We start from the raw sequence: 18567 nt of genomic DNA on the forward strand, positions 1-18567 counted from the left end.
TCTTTCTTTTTTTTTTTTTTAATATGGTTTCCTTTCTATACTCAATAACTCCTTCCTGTTTCAGGTAAGATAAATTGTGACTTCTTATTTATCAAACTTCTGGCGTATTTGCTTTAAAATCTGCTTTTCTTAATGAAAAAGAGTTGCTTCTTGAGAAGCATAAGAAGTGTGTGTATCACTGTTGTGATGGGGTTTTTTTGTTTTTGTTTTTGTTTTTGTTTTTTTTCCTAAATTCAGATGGTTCCAAATAGTTGTAGGATACAAAGTAGTAACAAACACAAACTGTGGATGATATCAAGGTGGTTTCCAGTAGGTTGTCGCACACAACAAAGTGGGGGGGGAAATGGAGCTCTCATTTTTGGAGATTTGTTTCTGAAAATGGGAGCCTTTTTTAGTGGTTAGAACCTGTTTCTGAGAGGTTGGTGAAGTAAAATTAAAGATTCTTTTCGCTTGATGTCACTTGAGTTCATGCACAAAAAATACATGATGAAGGAAATCATCTGTTCTGTGTGGTATTTGCTACCTAAATGAATAACATGTCATATGATCTTTCCCAAAGGGAAGCTGAAGAATCCAAAGCAGGTCATAAAATAAAATGAGAAATTACCATTACTGGTGTTCAGCTGACTTGTTCAGATCAAAGGCATTCCTTGTTATGAGATACATTTCACTCATTTATGACTGCTTTTTCTTTCTTCATCACCTCTGCAACAACTCTTACAACATATATCATACTATTTTATTCATGTGAGTTCAGTGTCAATAGCCCCAAACTGAAGGATTTTACAGTTTTGCTTTTTTTTTTGGTTGAAGTAGTACAAAATGTCAAAAATTAGAAGGAAGGTCACAGTGGAAAATACCAAGACCATATCCGATAGCACATCCCGAAGACCCAGTGTGTTTGAAAGGCTTGGACCCAGCACTGGAAGTACTGCAGAGGTGAGTTGTAAAAGTGTTCTTCTTTTCCTCCCCACCCCAGCATCTTCTTTTCCAGGATTTAGGTGGTGGGAAAGAGTAGCTCACAAGTACCAAATACTCAGATGTCACTGATGTTAGTAAAGGTGAAAAGAACTCCTTACCGCATGGATATTCAACATACTAATACTAGAATTTTCAAATAAAGTGTGTTGTCCCAGCTTCTGGAGAGGAGCAGTAGTACTGTACATATTAATAGTATTTCCACCACCCTAATTTTTTCTCTGCTAGGCCTGATGCTCATTGTTGATTATTTTTTTTTAAATTAGTTATATTACTGGTGGACAGAAATTACAGATAAATGGGAGTTAATGTGGAGTCATTTGTTTGTTCTGCCACACTCACGCCAATGGTATTTCCAGAAATGAGTGTGAAATTCACCCAGTGATGTCTGTCTCTTAGACACAGTGCCGTAACTGGCTGAAGACTGGCAACTGCCTCTATGGGAACACATGTAGATTCGTACATGGCCCTTCACCACGAGGTAAAGGCTATAGCAGCAGTTATAGAAGGTAAATCAAGAACTCACTTTGAATTCTTCACATGCTGTAGGAAAATAGCTTTTGCAACTATGTCTTCTGTTTTTCGTTTTGTGGGGTTTTTTTTGGTTTTAAAAAGTGAAATGCTGTGGTATGCCTAATGGTATGTTTTATCAATAACCAATTGCATTGTGAAGCTGCTCAAAACAATTAATTTGGCAACTTGCAGTGGGTTTTCCCAGGATTTTTGTGTGTATGTAGCTTTAAAAAACGAACGGAGTCCACTGGATGCAGATTAATTTCTTATATTACTTGGGAAGTTCAAGCACCTTAATACATTTTTTTTTGTGTGTAATGTCACTGCAGCTTCTGAGATGCCTTTCTGTCCTTTACTAAAATGCTGGTTTGCAACTACTTACAGCAGTACTCACATACTTGCAGCCCTTCTGCCTTCGCTATGTTGTTTGATGAGTAAGGTGTCTATCCTTCCTCTCCTGTTGTGAGAAAACACTTCTCTTCAGAACATAGTTTTGTGACTTTATGTGTCAGAAATATCCTATATCATAGGAGGAGATCCAAAAAGTTACTTCATTTTTCAGAAGACAGTTATGTGTCAGAAATATCCTATATCATAGGAGGAGATCCAAAAAGTTACTTCATTTTTCAGAAGACAGTATTTTTTATTATCTGCCTCTTCATATGTTACTATAATTTAAAAATGTTTTTTTTTCCAACTGTCCTTTGTGCGGCATAACGCCTTACTTAACTGAAACTGAATGTGGCAGTAAGTTTGTAATACTGTTGCTATAAAGGACAAAAAGTATAGTTTTAGTAGTACCTCTTTGTATGAAGGCTTCACATTTTACAAACAACTGTGCTTCAGTAATGTCAGTGTTACCTCTAGATTATGGATGGGCACACTGAAACATCAAAGCAACAACAGGAAGGTTGGCATGAGGTTAGGGTTCCGTTTCTGGTTCTTTTCCTATTCCTGCGGCATACTTTCTCAGGATGATCTTGACTTTGCTTATTTAATCATCCATTGCTTCTAAGGTGGTAGCAGCTGGGATACAAAGTGTATCACTGAGTTTAATGTTTCTTTTGGTATATAAAAGATTTTACTCTGTTCTGTACTGAATGTTCCAAATGGGGGAAAAGGAATGATTTACTGGTGGAGATTAAATTTTAAGATTATTAGAATGTCACTTTCTCCTTGCTTTCAATGTTTGGAACACTCAATGCTTAGTTCTGCTTGGTCATTTGAAGAAAAGTGACATTTCTTTTAATGATTAAAGCTCTGTTTCCGCTTCACTGTCACCACTGACATTTAAGAATAATGTTGATTTACATCTTTTTATTGCTAACTTTTGTTTACTAGGACTGTATGAAAAAGTCAAAGGACAAATCTTGCTGCATATTTTCCTGATATATTCAACATTTAATAAAGGTGTTCTTAAAAATAAAAAGGGGGAGGAAGCCCCTACCTACCCACTGCTCACCCTCCACCCCCCCAAACCAGACAAATGAAGTTTCTACTGATAGCTCTTGGCCAGGCACAGAAAAAGCTGGTTTATGTACATAACAAAATGTTGGCATTTTCACGCCATTTTTACGTTACAAAGGTTTTTATAAACGTTATCCAGGTGTTTTGAATGCAGTTTTACTGGCTTCTTGCAAGCCAAGCCAACGCTGCTTCCACATCAGTTCAGTTCAAGCAGTAATCTTGTTAAAGTGTCTGGGACAACATAATGGCAGCATGTCTACATGTGTTCAGCCAGGCTGGTGGTGAAGGCTTTTCGTCTGCTTTGCAAGCAGTGTGGTAGGGCCAAGCTCGTCTTGCTGCCTTTCTGTCTTGCCCCTTTAATTTCATACCTGTCTGAAATAAATCTCATTGTTAATGGTTTAACCTGACTGTAATGCCTCCCATAGTTCAGAACGTCACCAGACAGGAGGAAAACTTGGCTCTAAAGTGTGAAAAAGTCTCTTAAATCTAGTTTAATTATAACTCCCTTTCAGCATTAATACTGCTTCTCACAGCACAAATTTTGATCTTGCCTTTATAAAAATAAAGCCTAGCATATTTTTACATGTAAAGCTTTCCTGATGAGGGTATTAAGATCAGTGATAGGCCTGCCGGTCTTCCAGGCATCTAAGTAAGAAGCTAACAAGGAAAGAGCTGTGTGTAAATACGCTGTCCCACAAGGAATTTTGCTGTTTGACTCTGTTTGTAGGTTGTTGGTTAGGTGCTTGGCAGCTTCCTGCTGGTTCTCTTATACTATTGTCAGGATCTGTGCCATCGTAGCGTCCCTTTCTTAGCCTATCTGATCCTCTTCATTCTGGATCATTACACTGATTTAAAAACCAAACCATCAGTAATGTTAGGTAAGAACGTATGAATATTGCAAAGTTCAAATATTATTGTATGGGAAACTGAAAAATGGGACAATGTTTCATGAGCATTCAATTATAATGTGTACATTATACGCTGGTAGTTGTCACGGGCCTGTACATGCGTGTGTGCGCACAGATGCGCATACACACAGGTGTTCTCAGGCAGGTGTGTTGTAACGTGTGCCTGTTGCGAGGTGGTTGTTTCTGACACTGTAAGAGGTACAGAAGCAAATGAAGGCGCTGTTATGAATGTGCATTTCCTAACAGACGCTGGATAGGGAGAACTGAACTGTTGCAGGAAGTAATGCTGTTTAAAATCGCTTAACTGCACTGCTTAAAATTTGAAATGGTGAAATTCTGCATTTTACGCATTATTTAAAAGATGGGCCCAGCACAAAATACTGAGTCACTAAAGGGAAATTTTTCATTGAGTGGTTTTCTTCTTTCAGCATACAGGACTAATGCTGTGGAGCCTTTTGTGTGAAAGGCTCTACCAGTCTAGCCACATCATCTTTAACTGTAGAGGTAAAATTGTAGTTATGTGTTGAAATTCAGCAGTGTGCATTACTTGGAATAATTGAAGATTCCATTTGGAGGGGGAGCAGGGGGAAAGTTATGTAGAAAAGAAGCCATTGTGTAAAAATTAAAATTGTGGTACACTTGAAAGAAAAATCAGCTAGTCGACCAGCTTGTTTTTCTGTGCATTAAGCCAAAGTATCTGGAAACAGTCACAGATTCCTGAGTAATTATTTCTTAAAATTTGTCAAATTTTCAGTCTTACTTTATTAGATTTTTCGGAAGGTTATGATGGTTTTTGGGAAGGAGGGGTAGGATGGTCACCATGATTGCGCTCCAGTGTTCTCCTAAAGCTGAAGAATCCACCCCAAAACCAGCAAAACCACACAAAAAACCACCAACAAACCCCAACTCTGAAGCTATAGCTTTTTTCATTTCTGTGATTTCTTGATCACTTTTGTAATCTTTGTGAAAATATTATTCAAATTTACTTAGAATAAGTTTTTTCTTCCTTTCCATCCTGGAAAAGTTATTAATTGAGGGTTAAATAATTTGAATGCTTTTTCACTCCAGCATATAACTTTAAAATAAATAAATAAATAAATAAAAATAGCAGATGTCTTGGATGTCTGTCAAGAAAGTACATGAGCTGCATTCAGTAAGTTCTCCTGCTTTCTCCTTCAGCTACTGAGTTTTTTCCTGAAATTTCTCCTCTTGAGGAACAATGTTACTAGTATGTTATCTATAATCTTTTTGCCTTTTAAATTAATTTTCAGTTTCACGAATCCAAATCCTTTGTGACATAGCTGAAATATTATTAAAAATTAAGGCATTGAATTGCCACTTTTGTGTTGAAAGACAGTTTATTTGTTGAGGTAGCTGATGGTTGGAATGCTTCAGAGAGTTTTGGTAATGCAAAGGAGTTATCTTTCTAAGGTGGGGGAAGGGAAAAAACAGATACTGAGAATCATAACCTTTGCTAAAGCCAGACACTTTAAAGATGATATAATCATGCATGCAAAGGAGATAACTTGTTTATATTTGTATGCTGGATATTATTTGATCCTTCTTAGTGCTGAAAGAAGCAGTATGATACTGTTTTGTACCTTTTCTCTGAACTAGATTGACCTGTATTTACAACTTCATGAAGAATTAAATGCATTTAAAAATGAGAGCAGTCACTGGTCTTTTTTCTTCTTGGATCCTAAGACACTTAACCTTATGATGCAGTTTAAAGAATTAAATATAGATAACATTGCAAAAGAGGAAGTGGAAACCAATTACTGTTTTTCAAATATGCACAGGCTGGAAATGAAATCATATTAATTTAGATTTTTGTATGCATAAACTGTGAAAGCCAGTTTACCCTTTGTGTATTACGTGACAGAGGAAGGATGGGAGAAACAACACTTTCTAAATGGAAACCCTAATTCAGTCTGAAAACAAAACAAATGCAAATTTCATTATTCAAATATTATATATAACTCTTCTAATCACCTATGTCAGCATCAGTATCTCTTTATGATTCTTTAGCGTAAACTGATAGATCCAGTACTTTCATACAACCATTTCACAGAAGAATCTATAATTACAGCTAACAGCCACCACACAAGTTCCAAACTCAATATCAAACCAGATTTATATTAAAAGAAAATTTGTTTTCTTGAACTGAAAGATCATTTGAAGCAGCTTCTGTATCCTCTTTGCTTAGGAACTTATTTGAATTCAAGAGTTATTCTCTTTTAACCCATAAGGGATAAATGAACTTGAGAATCCATACTAAGAAGTGACAAAATTATACAGATGTCTTTGTGGTAGTGTAGGCTGTTCCCCCTCCCTTCCCACATCACAGTAATGCCTTTTACAGAAAATCTACCTTAAAGTTGCATGACTAGTAGACTTCACCTAATATTTTGTAATTAAATAATGAAATAATTATGTTACTGCAAGATGGAAAATGGAGGAGGCCTTTGAGAGTGAATTTCTGGTGCATGGTCTTGCAACAGTGTTTTTTTTGTGTGGCAGTCTCACTAGGGTCATGGGAGGATGATACCTAGGTCACGTTATCTCCACTTGCAGACTTCATCTGTATTCAGAGTTGCGCTTCTGTGTGACTATCATTGCTAGTCTACAGTAGTTTGACTCTGCATTTACTGTATTTTTTTAATATATATATAAAAAAATATATATTAAAATTGGTGCAGCTTAGAATATGTAGAAAGCTCAAGATATCTTGAAAGACTTGGTGGGAGTGATTGTGAAACACATTTGCATGATGGTCAGAAAAAGATGATTTGTTCTGGATAGGGTCACCTGAAGCTGATCTAGAGTAGTAACTGAGTCATGCCATGTGTACCTATATACATTTCTTCTTAGAGTCAAGTCTTCCTTAATGTTCTGAAAGAGTTGGGTTTTTAGAATGCTTAAGCTTATTAGAATGAAATATTTTTTTATTCATCCACTTTGCTTCTGGGCGGGAGGTTTAGATCTTTCTATATACACTAATAAAATAATTAAAAGACAGATTGTGTTCCTTTAAAAATAGTCCCATAGAACTGGTTATATTATGTTTCTGTATTATGCAGGTCGCCAGAAAGACCCACTGGAGATCTTCGGGAAAGAATGAAGAACAAACGTCAAGACGTTGAGGCAGAGCCACAGAAACGAAGTACAGAGGAATCGTCCTCTCCTGTTAGGGTAAGAATGGAGTTTGCAGAACTCCAGAATCCCTCAGTAGCGATTGGGCAGCGTGTCCTAGAAACCCGATCATGGCGACTTGCAATACTTAAAATATTTTTTAATGAACTGATCATTTTTGTACTTAGCATGTGGCATATTTTATTATAAAGTTTCTTAACAATTGTATTATTTTGCAATTTTATAGCACTTTCTGGTCTTTTGGCTCCCGAAGATTTTATAAATCTCGCAGACTAAAATATGTTCTAAATGCTGATAAACAGGTATTTAATAACAGTGCAGCCTCTTCGATTATTGCCAAGAAGGTGTATCAACTGTTGTTCCAAACATCCACTATTTTTCCCCCAACACTTACTCATATCCATTGTTTACATGCATCCTGACTCCAGTTGTTCATCCCAAATTTGCTTTTTATGAGACCATGCAGTTACTGTTGTGCTGGTTCACTTCGCCGCCTTCTTCACATACTCATCAGCCATCCCAACTGCTCACTTGGATTTTGCAAAAAATTCATTATCGTTCTCATTTTCTAGTCATGTTTCTGCAACCTATACCCCTCAAATATCAGAAGTTACTTATTTTTAAATTGTGTTACCTGTTCCTGATGTTACAGACAAACAGGGGCAGAGTTGGTAGTGTGACCGTGCACCAGTGTATTCTTGTGTCATGTTTTTTAAGACCATCTTCATATGAATAATGATTAAAAGTTATTATTTGTGAAAAATCAGTTTTGCTTCTGCAGATATTAACAGCATTCTTTTTTTATTTTTCCTCTTGGTCTGTTCCTACTTGCTGTGTAAAATGAATTTTTACGTCAGGTGTAAAGAAATCAACAGCAGCTGCTATCATTAAATTAACAGAAATGGCTTACCTTCCAATCATGTTTTCAGTTGCTGTTAATTTGTGTAAACTTTCAATCTTTTTACTCTTTTACTTGAATGTGTTTCTTTTATTTTCTAATAGTTTGAATAAACTGTTGAGTTATTGAGTACGTGGTTGGTGGGAAACGTTTTTTTTCCAACCGTTATTAAAAATTTACTGTAACTTCTTCTCTCCTGGTACAACTCTACTTTTGATGTGATTCTTACTTCTGGTTAGTTAAACCTGTTTTTATAGTGTTCTATTAATGTAATAATAAAATAACTTTAAACAACTAAACCCCAAGTGAAGTTGAACTGGAAGCAGGAATCAAAAGGAGTCGGAGAATTAGTGGGTCTGTTAAAGTACCAAAGAATTATTTACAGAATAAACACACTGCAGAGAAAAAAATGCTCTACTTCAATCTCATAAAACAGAAGGCTGAGGAAACCACTGAGCTTTTGTATTAGTTGCATTGAGGCAACTCTCAAAATATGGGATATCCAAAGAAAATATTCTGGAACAAATAGATGAAGAGGGACAGTCGTCAAGAGTTGTATTGCAAAGAACCAGGATATCTAAAAGATCAGAAGACTGAAGTGACTGAACTGCTGGCAAAAATCTTGCTCCATCATTAGAGCTACTGTTATGGTGGAGATCTAATATCTGACATTTCCATCTCTTATTAAAGCTTTTGAGATAACAGAGGAACTGAATAAGAAATTTTAACTTTGCTTTGAAATAACAAAAAATAGCTTGTTCCACAGAAAGTTTCATAATTGTGGGGTGTGGTGTGTGGTTTGGTTGTTTTTTTTTTTTTTAAAGAAAGAAGAAAAAAAAAAAAAAGGCAGCACTGTTCCTGCAGACAAAATTTGTACCTCACCAGTCTACTAGCCTGAAACTTTAATGGAGAGGAGTGGCTAAGAGAGAACTGTCTGATACAGGTGAAACCTTAAATAGATTCTTTTGAAACAAGGCTTTTGAGGCATATAGATAATCAAAGAATAGCAGGTATAATATTGTCAGGTTTAGAGGCCAGTTAAGGGGAACACTTTCATTTCGAATGATGAAGTTAAGATGATGCTATGGTGCTTCATCTAAAGAGCTATAACTTTTTAAGAATGTGGAAAAAATGTTGGACATCCCAAATATCAAACTGCAGAAGCTTGAAAAATTTCTTTAAAAACAGTAGTTGAGTTTATTAAAGTCTGAGGAATGCCATAGGCGTTGGGGAAAGATAGTTTTTGGCAGTACAATGGCAGATGAAACTTTGTGTTGGCAAGTGCAAGGTAATGCAAAATGAAGAAAGTATTTAAAACAAAAAATCATGAATGAATATTTTAAAAGTAACTGAATCCATTGAGTAGAAAAAGAAGTTATTGTGGACAGCTCAATGAAACCATCTGTTCAAAGTGCAGTCACAGTTGCAGAAGCAAACACTCAGATGTATAAAAATGGAACAGAAAATGATCAATATTATGCTGTAGAAATTCATGGACCAGTTTTGTTTGAAATGCTGTTTGGTGATCACCCTGTATGCAAGAAAATACAGTCAAAGGTCTTTCTGAAGTGGGCAAGGAGATGACAAAAAGACTGGGGAGAAGAAAGGACCTGTGGCAAATGCATGTAATGTATGGTTGAGAGAATGTAAATTAGATGCGTCATATTCATACTTTATCCTAGTAGAAAGAGTGGCAAATTTGAAAATGATGAGGGGAAATGCTATTTATGTTATATATGATAAGTCTACTTGATTGCCAGAAGATACAGTCAAAAACCTGAATAGGTTCTGCAAAAAATTGAGACAGTATAACTAGTATAAAGTCTTTTTAGAAGAAATGTCTTGTTCTTTAGAGGCACAAGATAACTAGTATAATCTGTGTGTATTTAGGAAGACACTTCCTATATGGGCAGCTTATAGGATATATCCCTTATTTATTTCTTCATATCTTGAACTGTTACTTTCGGAGACAATATGCTGCGTTATGTGGACAACTATATTGAACTCAGTTGTTTCTGTGTTTCTCAGATTTGTGTTCAGAATTATTTCAGCACTGTGTGTTAGCCTATCAGTTGTTATACAAATAATTAGATAAGGTTCCTGCTGTTACTGTATTTAGTTGGAAATTTTTATGTTGAATTTTTCTCCGTATTGTGAGAAGACAGTTACCTTGGAATATGTGAAGTATTACCTAAAGTATTACCTGGGAGGTGTGTGTGATTTGGGAGAAACAGTGGGAAGAACTTAATATACGTTTAGGAAAGGTTTTTGTAAGGCGTGTGTATCGCTTGTTTCATATCTGTGGTTTTTGTCTCTGTGGCTTTGGAATATCTCCACTGGAAATGGAAGTCACCATTGTCTTCCATTTCTGAAATGGAAACGATACCTGTTAATTTTAGGGAAACTTCAGATTCATTTTCTTCTATGTTTGTGTAGTGTCATAGTAGCTTACACTATAAAGGTGTTACACCTAGAGCAAAATACTACTATGCTTGCCCAAAAGATTCTAGCTGTAATACATGATAGCTTATTCTAGATTTAAAGGAATCTGTGCTTTTGAATTAGTTTATATTGCTGCTGCATGTTCTGGTGCTCATAAGGCTGAAAATGAAGCTTCTGCCTTGTAAGAATTGTAGGTTGTAAGAGTCTTATGAATATTCTCTCCACCAGTGTTGGCAAAATAACGCTTCTTGGCTAGAGGCATGTTTTGTAGACTGGGAGAGTCCTTTTGTGCTTGGCCAAACTCTTCTGCCTGTAGTGGGAAATTCATTCAAGTAGACATCAAGTCTTGTGCTGTAGAGTGCTGATCTTATCTTATGGGGTGTAGAACTTAAGTAGATGTTAAATTAAATAAAGTCTCACAGGATTCAGCCATAATGTTGTATTTTTTTTTTCATTTCTTAAGTAGTATTTCTCCTGAATGTCAACGTTAAACTGTAATAATCTATCCAACACATGTAAATAGTTTAACTGTGAGCACATTCCTGAAAATAGCATGGACAAAGTCTACTAAGTTGATTACTGTTAGGACAATCTACAATTTTTTTAATATTTTTTTTAGTAAATAAGTATATTATTATGGAAGTTTATTGTTTCTTGTCTAGTAAATGGCATTTTTCCATAGTCTGCAGAGAAATTGTTTACAAGTGTGACTGAAATGGATATAGCATCTTCAAGTACAAGTGAAAGACATGCTTTTGGCCTTTAGGAGCTTGACTTATTTTATTCTTGGCTTATAAAGGGAGAGATGAAAGAAACCTGTGTAAAGTGTAAGAACTATACTCCCCATAGTATGAGGGAATTAAATGTGTTGGAAGTGGAACAAGGACAATAAAAGGAATATGTTGAAGACTTTTCGATGAGAAAATTCAAATATGTGTTCTAAAGCATTACATGTGACATTCTGGATTTGTGTGCCCCAGAAAAATATATTAAATTTCTAAACTGGGATTTGTTTTTCAAGATGCAGTGTTACCAGAGTCTTTTTTCCCAGCAGCTAAACTGAGGTCATGTAGTGTACGAACGGGCTTGGATCAAGCTATCCTGACTTGTAAAATAGCATGCTTGCAAAAAATTATCTGTTCCCTTCCCCTATATTCAGTAATTCAATAAAATTCCTTTCATAGATGTTTTTGTTCTCAGTTCTTCTGTATGAAGTTTTTCTGTAGAAGTATGATTGTGCCATTACTGAATCTCTCTACGCAAAGGAGAAAATTCAGGCTGTTTCAAGATACTTGTGTTTGGTTGTAAGTTTGGGGATGTAGGCGAGGTACATACAGGTTGTGAGTATTTTTAACATGGGTTATTAAATTGATCTTGAAGCATTCTGACTTACCTGCTGACAAGTTATTTGAGGAGTTGGCTTTGAGAAGTTTTTTTAAAATCAGTATATAGAGGATGTCTTAACATGCCTATTTCAGTTTGCTAGTAACAAATAGTGTTGAATTAATAGAAACTAGTAGTTGTATTTAAGAAATTATGTTTATTGTTTGTTTATGTTGTAGGAATTAGTTGGAGTGTATAGCAGAAGTACACAGTTTAATAGAACAGATACAGCCTTCAAGGAGGGCAGTCTAGAAAAATTATGATACTTTAAGGAAAAAAAAGAGTGGTTGCAGGAGAGGCTTATTGACAAAGTTACAGATTTTGAGATCTCATCAGAGTAGCTTTCTTTATAGTAACTCGCTTTGGAGGATAGTACGATTCTTGCTGTTAGGCTGAAATGCCTTTAGTACATGTTGTGATGATGGCTTAGTTGATGTGGACTTGTCTGCACTTGATGTCAGCAACTAACATGACTTGAAAGGTTAGGATTCTGTGCATTGTTTTAGAGATCCTGTCATGAAATGGAAAAAACCCCCAAACTTTCTACAAGCTGCTTTGAATTAAACATGGCACAAATTAGTTCTTTAATGTGAAATTCCTTTGTGTTATATAGTGAAATTCCTTTGTGTTATGTAGTGACCGGTCAGTTTTTTCCAAACCTTCTAAGGCTTTGAATATGATATGCTGAATGCATCAGGATGAGAGGCTTGGTGATAACTGTGCATTGAAGCATCTGGTTTAGTTTGCTAGGTAAAATAAATGCAGTACTTGTTCTGTCATCACTTACATCATTAAACTAGAGATAAGAATTTAACATTGCTAGTGAATTAAAAGAAATAGTTGAATTTTACTCTCTTGGGAGCGACAGTGCACACTTGGGAGTGACTATCCACAATGGAGTGACTATCCACAATGTTATGTATTTCCTTGCTGTGTTTCTAAGGTGATGTTAAGGATCAAATTAAGTCAAGATCTAAGTCCCAATAAGTAATAGCTAGTGAAATGCTTGGGCATCTCCTTTTCTTAGCGTAAAACCAAAGATTCCTACATATCAACACTGAAGAATCCCCAAAAGACAAAAGAAGGCACTATGGGAGGTGAGAACAAAAGGGATATGGGACAGACTTTAATTATTTGCTCTTTCTGGTTTCCTATTTAATAAGTCAATCTGAGGTACTTCTAAGCTTGAATGTTCTTTTCTTGCAAATAGTGAAAAAACTTAGTCCTGTACTCCACTTGATCCCAGGTAGTTTATTTAGAGAATGTCAATTCAGCAGAGGCATTGATGCAACTATGCAGCTTTACTGCTGGAATTTAGCAGGGGGAGAAGAGCAGCAGAGGTTCAGTTGCCTTTTGAAATTATCTTCTTTCCTGTAAGAATGGTCTCTGGCTTCCTTAGGTGTCCACAGGACCATCTGCCACATGCAAAATGGGTGCTACTGCCATAGTTAGACTTGTCTAACAATTTGGGGCCAGTGAAAGTTCAAATATAAAGCTGTCAGCAAAACTTGATTCCGGTGTGTTGCTTCAGGTGTTTTTTCTCCTTCCTTCTGCCAGCTAAGGTCTCTGTTTTTTTTTATTCTATTACACTCGCCCCCCTTCTTCATCCTCTGGAGAGTTAAATGGTTCAGCTTCTGAGGCTCATCTGCCTTGGATATAAATATTCTTATTTACAGTTGAGAACTCTTACTCAAGCTGTTAAAATTACGCTTTTTAAATGTTCATAAACTTCTGGTCTTAAGAACCTGATCTGTTCTTTTGGTTCCTGTTTTAAACTTTGTTCTCTGGTATGTGTTTGATTCTTGCCCTGCTTTTAAACCTTCTAATTTTATGAATCCGTTCTTCTCTTTTACCCATCTGCTATTTGCATACTGATTATATGAAATTGCATTAGAACATGTTGCCTGTGGAGTCTCTGTTTATTTAAGAAGGTATTTGTTCAACAGGCTAGAGGGGAAAATGCTTTTTGTTCTATAAAAAAGAAACAGCCAAAATACCATGTAAAATATACCTGCTTCTTCAGGCGTCTTTTAAAATAAAATTGTTTACTCTAATGCAGTGTTTTTCCCTTTATAGAAAGAGTCTTCACGAGGAAGACATAGAGAAAAGGAAGATATCAAAATTACAAAGGAGAGAACACCAGAAAGTGAAGAGGAAAATGGGGATTGGGAAACAAACAGAGAAGGTAAGTGTAATTAAACCGATGGTCCCCCGACAGCTCAAAGAATTGCAACGTTACTGGGCTGTATGTGAAAAAGAATGCTTAAAGATTTGGTCTCTAAGCGGAATACTTCTGTGCGGTAGCCATTTATGTTTATTTTTGGAGGAGAGCAAAGCAGCAATCTGAATTGGACTGCTACGTCAGTAAACCCAACTTATTTTAAGAAAATGTGCTGCTTTTTTTTTTTTTCCTTGACTCCTCAGACAACAAGAAACTTAGCCATAGGCTGCTCTGTGGCTGAACCATTCATATTTAGGTCACTAGTTGAGTCCAAGTTAGATCCAAAGTAATTTTGAAACTGGTCAGCCTGAGGAGAGAGCATAACTCCTTCAGATTCAAAAGTCAGCAGGTTTTTGTTGCGTGATTTGTAATGGTGTGAACTGGCTCCATTAACAAGGCTCCATTAGCATGAGTGTAACAACAGCTGAAGATAGCAATTGATGAACTACTTATATTCCAGAAACACTTGGGAGAGTGGTAAGAGTCCTGCATTACCTTCTGTAGTCATTTTGTTTGGGTGGGATTTTTTGCTTAAAAGGTGATTTTGTGGTCCTTGTTAATAATACTAATCTGTTTAATATGCAGACAGTTGAGGAAAAGACTGTCTTTGTTTTCTCTCTTCTGAGTTTCACTTTTGTTGAGACCAAGTTTACCTGACATTGAAGTTATGGTAGCTTCTAATGAACCTGTGATGTTTGTGTAGTTTTGCAAGTGTCAGCGTTTCAGAAGTAGTTACAATATTGCAAGAGAAGATGTGAATCCTGATCCATTCTGTGTGAATTCAGATATAATGAATGTATTTGCAATACAGTATACTACAAGTTGTTTGTGGAATGGAGCTCTTCTGTAAATTTCAGTAACTAGGTCACTTTTCTATAGTTTGTGCTAGAAGTGTTGCAAATATTGTTTTGCTGTGTCTTATGCACAATACATGAATAGAAAAGTAGCCATAATATATTTTCACTCCTTTCTGAATTCTGTTTTCGATGTGATTTAAGAAACCTTGACCTATGACTGGTATGCATGGAAGTAGAATCTAAGTCAAAATGTTTGGAACATAAAACCCTGAAGTTCTATATAAATATGTAGTATGAATGTCTTAAGTCTTAGACACTGAGGCTTTGAGCTTAAGAATGATTGGTTTTATTTTTGCGGTTTTTTTTTTTTTTCAAAGTCTTGTTGATCATAGTTACATGAATGAAGTAGAATTACTGTCTGTTAAGTTCTAGGGAGTGCTATATAAGCAGACAGATGGACTGGGAAAGAGCCTGTGCTGTTAGGAACTGCACCCCTTTATGAGCTGTTCCCATGCATTCATGACGCATGAAGGGAATTTGTAGACTGAGTTTAGTTATTGCAAAACCTTTTATGTAGTTCCTGTGTGTAGGGAGGGGAGTGAAACCTAATGACTTTCTAATGAGGTAATCTTTTCTCTACCTAATGACTTTCTAATGAAGTAATCTTTTTCTCTGACAGTTATATTCCTAAAGTGCTTTTTGAGCATTAGACTTAAATAGCCATAAACAAAGTAAGAACTGTAAACAGAGTGAGTAAAACTGCTTTGATTTTCAGTAAGATTTCAGTTGCAAGGCTTAAAGTGTATGATATTGACTAGCCATGATGTAATGAAACAGTGAGAGGAACAGCACCTTTTCTGATGTGAAAACCAAACAGCAATGTTTTACAAACAGAAATAAACTCTTGAAGTGTGCATTTGTCCAGTGAAAGAGATCGTACAAACTTCTTATTTTATTTTAAAATCAATTTATAGATGTAATTAAGTAAGTCTGTCAATTGATTTGTGGGATACTGTATTAAATAAAATCCTCTAGTATCATGCATCACTATTTAAATCCATTGTATGTGAGATTTTTGCAATTAAGTAGTGCTCTACATATTTTTGGACTTTGTGAAGACACACTCTTTTAATTTTTTGGTATTTAAATATAAAAACTTGGTTTACTGGGTTTCCTTTGCTACCATAGCTCAATAATTGATGCTAGTCTCTGAAAGAAGTTAAGGTGTATTTTTAATGAAGTTTAAGAATTTAACCGCAGGTTATGTGGAACTAGTGAGTTATTTCAGGTTTATACACGTAATTGGGGAAGAGATTTGTCTTAGCTTCATTCATCCATTCATGTAGTGCTTAAAAGTCATGGAAATATTTATGCTTGGCATCCAGTATGCTGAATATTGTTATTTATTTCATATGTAATTGTTTACTAATTTTTTTTTTTTTTTAAATAAAGACTCTGATAATGGAGATGTTAATTATGATTATGATCATGAGCTGTCTTTGGAAATGAAGCGCCAAAAGATTCAGAGAGAACTCATGAAGTTGGAACAGGAAAACATGGAGAAACGAGAGGAAATAGTCATCAAAAAAGAGGTTTGTATTACATAAATTTGAAATTAAAAAAAAAAAGTCATCAGCCACCTCATAGGCTTCTAATTGTTTCCTGGAAGACTTGAGCTTCCTGGGCTACAAATGCACAGTCGTGTTACATAGTAGTAAATAACTGGCATGTGTATAACTTAGTATGTGACTTGGATATTAGTTATGAGTATCTGGTCAATCATCCAGCACCGTAACCAAGTATTCTGCTTTATGAAGTCAGCTGTTGAATGAGTAGGTTTTAATGCATTTGAACCATATAAGACTAATAAGGTCTCTATTAGAGAAGACATGTAGAAGAAAACACAAGGCATTTGCCAGGCTCCTTTTCCAACATGTCTTGTAGTAACAAAGTAGAATGACAGAGGCAAAGCTGTTAAGTGTTAGAAACCTTAAAATTTTGTGGAAGATTAAAAAAAGAGAAAAAGCCTGAAAGGAGATCTTTGTTTTTCAGACAAACTTGAGTGCTCTCTGGGGACATACTGATTTTAAACTTCTAGTTACAGTTTTTGTAATGTGTTACAGAGCGCATCATCTTCTTTTCCCCCACTGTTTTCCTGTCATCTTCCTTTTATGGTGTTCTTTGAAAACAATGTGCTTAGTTTATTTGAGGTAGATGCGTACGTGGTTAAGATCTCAGATTTAGACTGAATTTACATACCTCACACCTATGTCGGCATACAGGTAAGCTTTTGAGCATCAATATCTTATTGTTTAATATATTCCTTTCCTCAAGATTTCTCCAGAGGTGGTTAGATCTAAATTATCACCGTCACCAAGAAAGTCTAGCAAATCTCCAAAACGAAGATCCAGTCCCAAATCATCATCTTCAGCTAGTAAGAAAGAGAAGAAAGCATCTACTGTATCTTCCCCACTTTTGGATCAGCAGAGGTCAGTATGTGAGTGTATCTTGTGAGAAAGTGAGAACAGAGAATGATGCTGATTTTTATTACTGGGGTTTTCATAATTAATATTATTCTTGGAACAGGTTGCCTAAGGAAGTTGTGGATGCTCCATCTCTGGAAGTGTTCAAGAACAGGTTGGATGGAGCCTTGAGCAACCTGGTCTAGTGGGTGGTGTCCCTGCCATGGCAGGGGGGTTGGAACTGGATGATCTTTGAGGTCCCTGCCAACCCAAACCGTTCTATGATTCTATGATAATACGGCTTTTCATTTTCGTTGCTTTCAAGACTTTTGATTATATAACTTTAGGGGAAGGTCACTAAATTGTGCACTGTGAATCATCTTTTGCAGAAAATTGTTACATGCATATAGTTGTCAGTTGATTCACTTCATGATTTACAAGCAGGTCTTTCCTCTTTGAATGTCCAGAATTTCTGGGTGGTGAAGAGGAAATACGAGCCATTAAAGAGTGGGAAGCAGTTTTATTTGAGGAGACACAGCCTGTGAAGTAGCTCCTCTAGACTGAAGTGAAATGTTTAGAATTTGACCAACTGCACATTCTGTTGGTATTGCATGTTGCTGTTCAGGAAATAATGTTGGATTTTCAAGGCAGGAGATTTCTCAGGAGGGGAAAAGAAGTGGCGGTTGTTGGGGGGAGGGGAAAAAAATTAAGGCAAGGTATGTGAAGAATCACAGGAAGTTCAAACTGGGTGCCTTGCCACAAAAAGTCAAATCTCTAAACCTGTTTCTAAGTTCTTGCTGGATCACTGTTTGAATCCCTGTTTGCGACTTTTAGATAGGAAAGAAATTACAGCAGTGTAAACAAACACATCTGTATTTGCTAAGCAAAACTCCCCTTTAAAATAGGGACAAAAGAATGTTATTTCTGCTACAAGAACGTACAGCACGGGCTAATATGCTACTGACATTCAGTGTGAAGTGATCTCTGGTTTATAGGGTTTATCTCAGTGGTAGTTTGTGTGGAAGAATATATACTCTTTCGTATTGTGAGATGCATATTCAAAAATACTTGGGTGCTTTACCCTGCATCAGGTAGTTAACATTAAATCAAAGACGTGAGTTGTTCAGATTACTTTGTGAATGTGACTGGTATTGCATTGCAGAAATGGGAGTCTAAACAGACAAGATAGAGTTCTGTTTCTCTGATGTGTGCAGTTCATACAAGGGCATTTTAGCTTTGAAAACTGGTTTTGTCTGAGTGGGAGCAATTCGTATTTTTGTTCACTTGCTTCAGAAATAAAGGTTATAAATGGAAGAGCTCAATGTGAATTTTTACCATCTGCATT

At 36.0% G+C, this 18567-nt stretch overlaps 1 protein-coding gene across 3 annotated transcripts in view; it reads left to right on the forward strand.

Annotated features, from left to right (window-relative positions):
* The first annotated feature begins 822 nt into the window (after positions 1-822).
* The window catches only part of ZC3H13 (zinc finger CCCH-type containing 13), a 43811-nt gene continuing 26066 nt past the window's right edge, over positions 823-18567 (forward strand). For all 3 annotated transcript variants that reach the window (XM_086476551.1, XM_086476557.1, XM_086476566.1), the window contains exons 1-6: positions 823-939; positions 1378-1487; positions 6947-7058; positions 13819-13927; positions 16213-16352; positions 17095-17249. In XM_086476551.1, coding sequence (XP_086332677.1) covers positions 823-939; positions 1378-1487; positions 6947-7058; positions 13819-13927; positions 16213-16352; positions 17095-17249 — 743 coding nt within the window. The remainder of the gene's footprint in view (positions 940-1377; positions 1488-6946; positions 7059-13818; positions 13928-16212; positions 16353-17094; positions 17250-18567) is intronic.

Source organism: Leptosomus discolor, chromosome 1 (genome assembly GCF_034619465.1).
Source record: "Leptosomus discolor isolate bLepDis1 chromosome 1, bLepDis1.hap2, whole genome shotgun sequence".
NCBI classification, from domain to species: domain Eukaryota; kingdom Metazoa; phylum Chordata; class Aves; order Leptosomiformes; family Leptosomidae; genus Leptosomus; species Leptosomus discolor.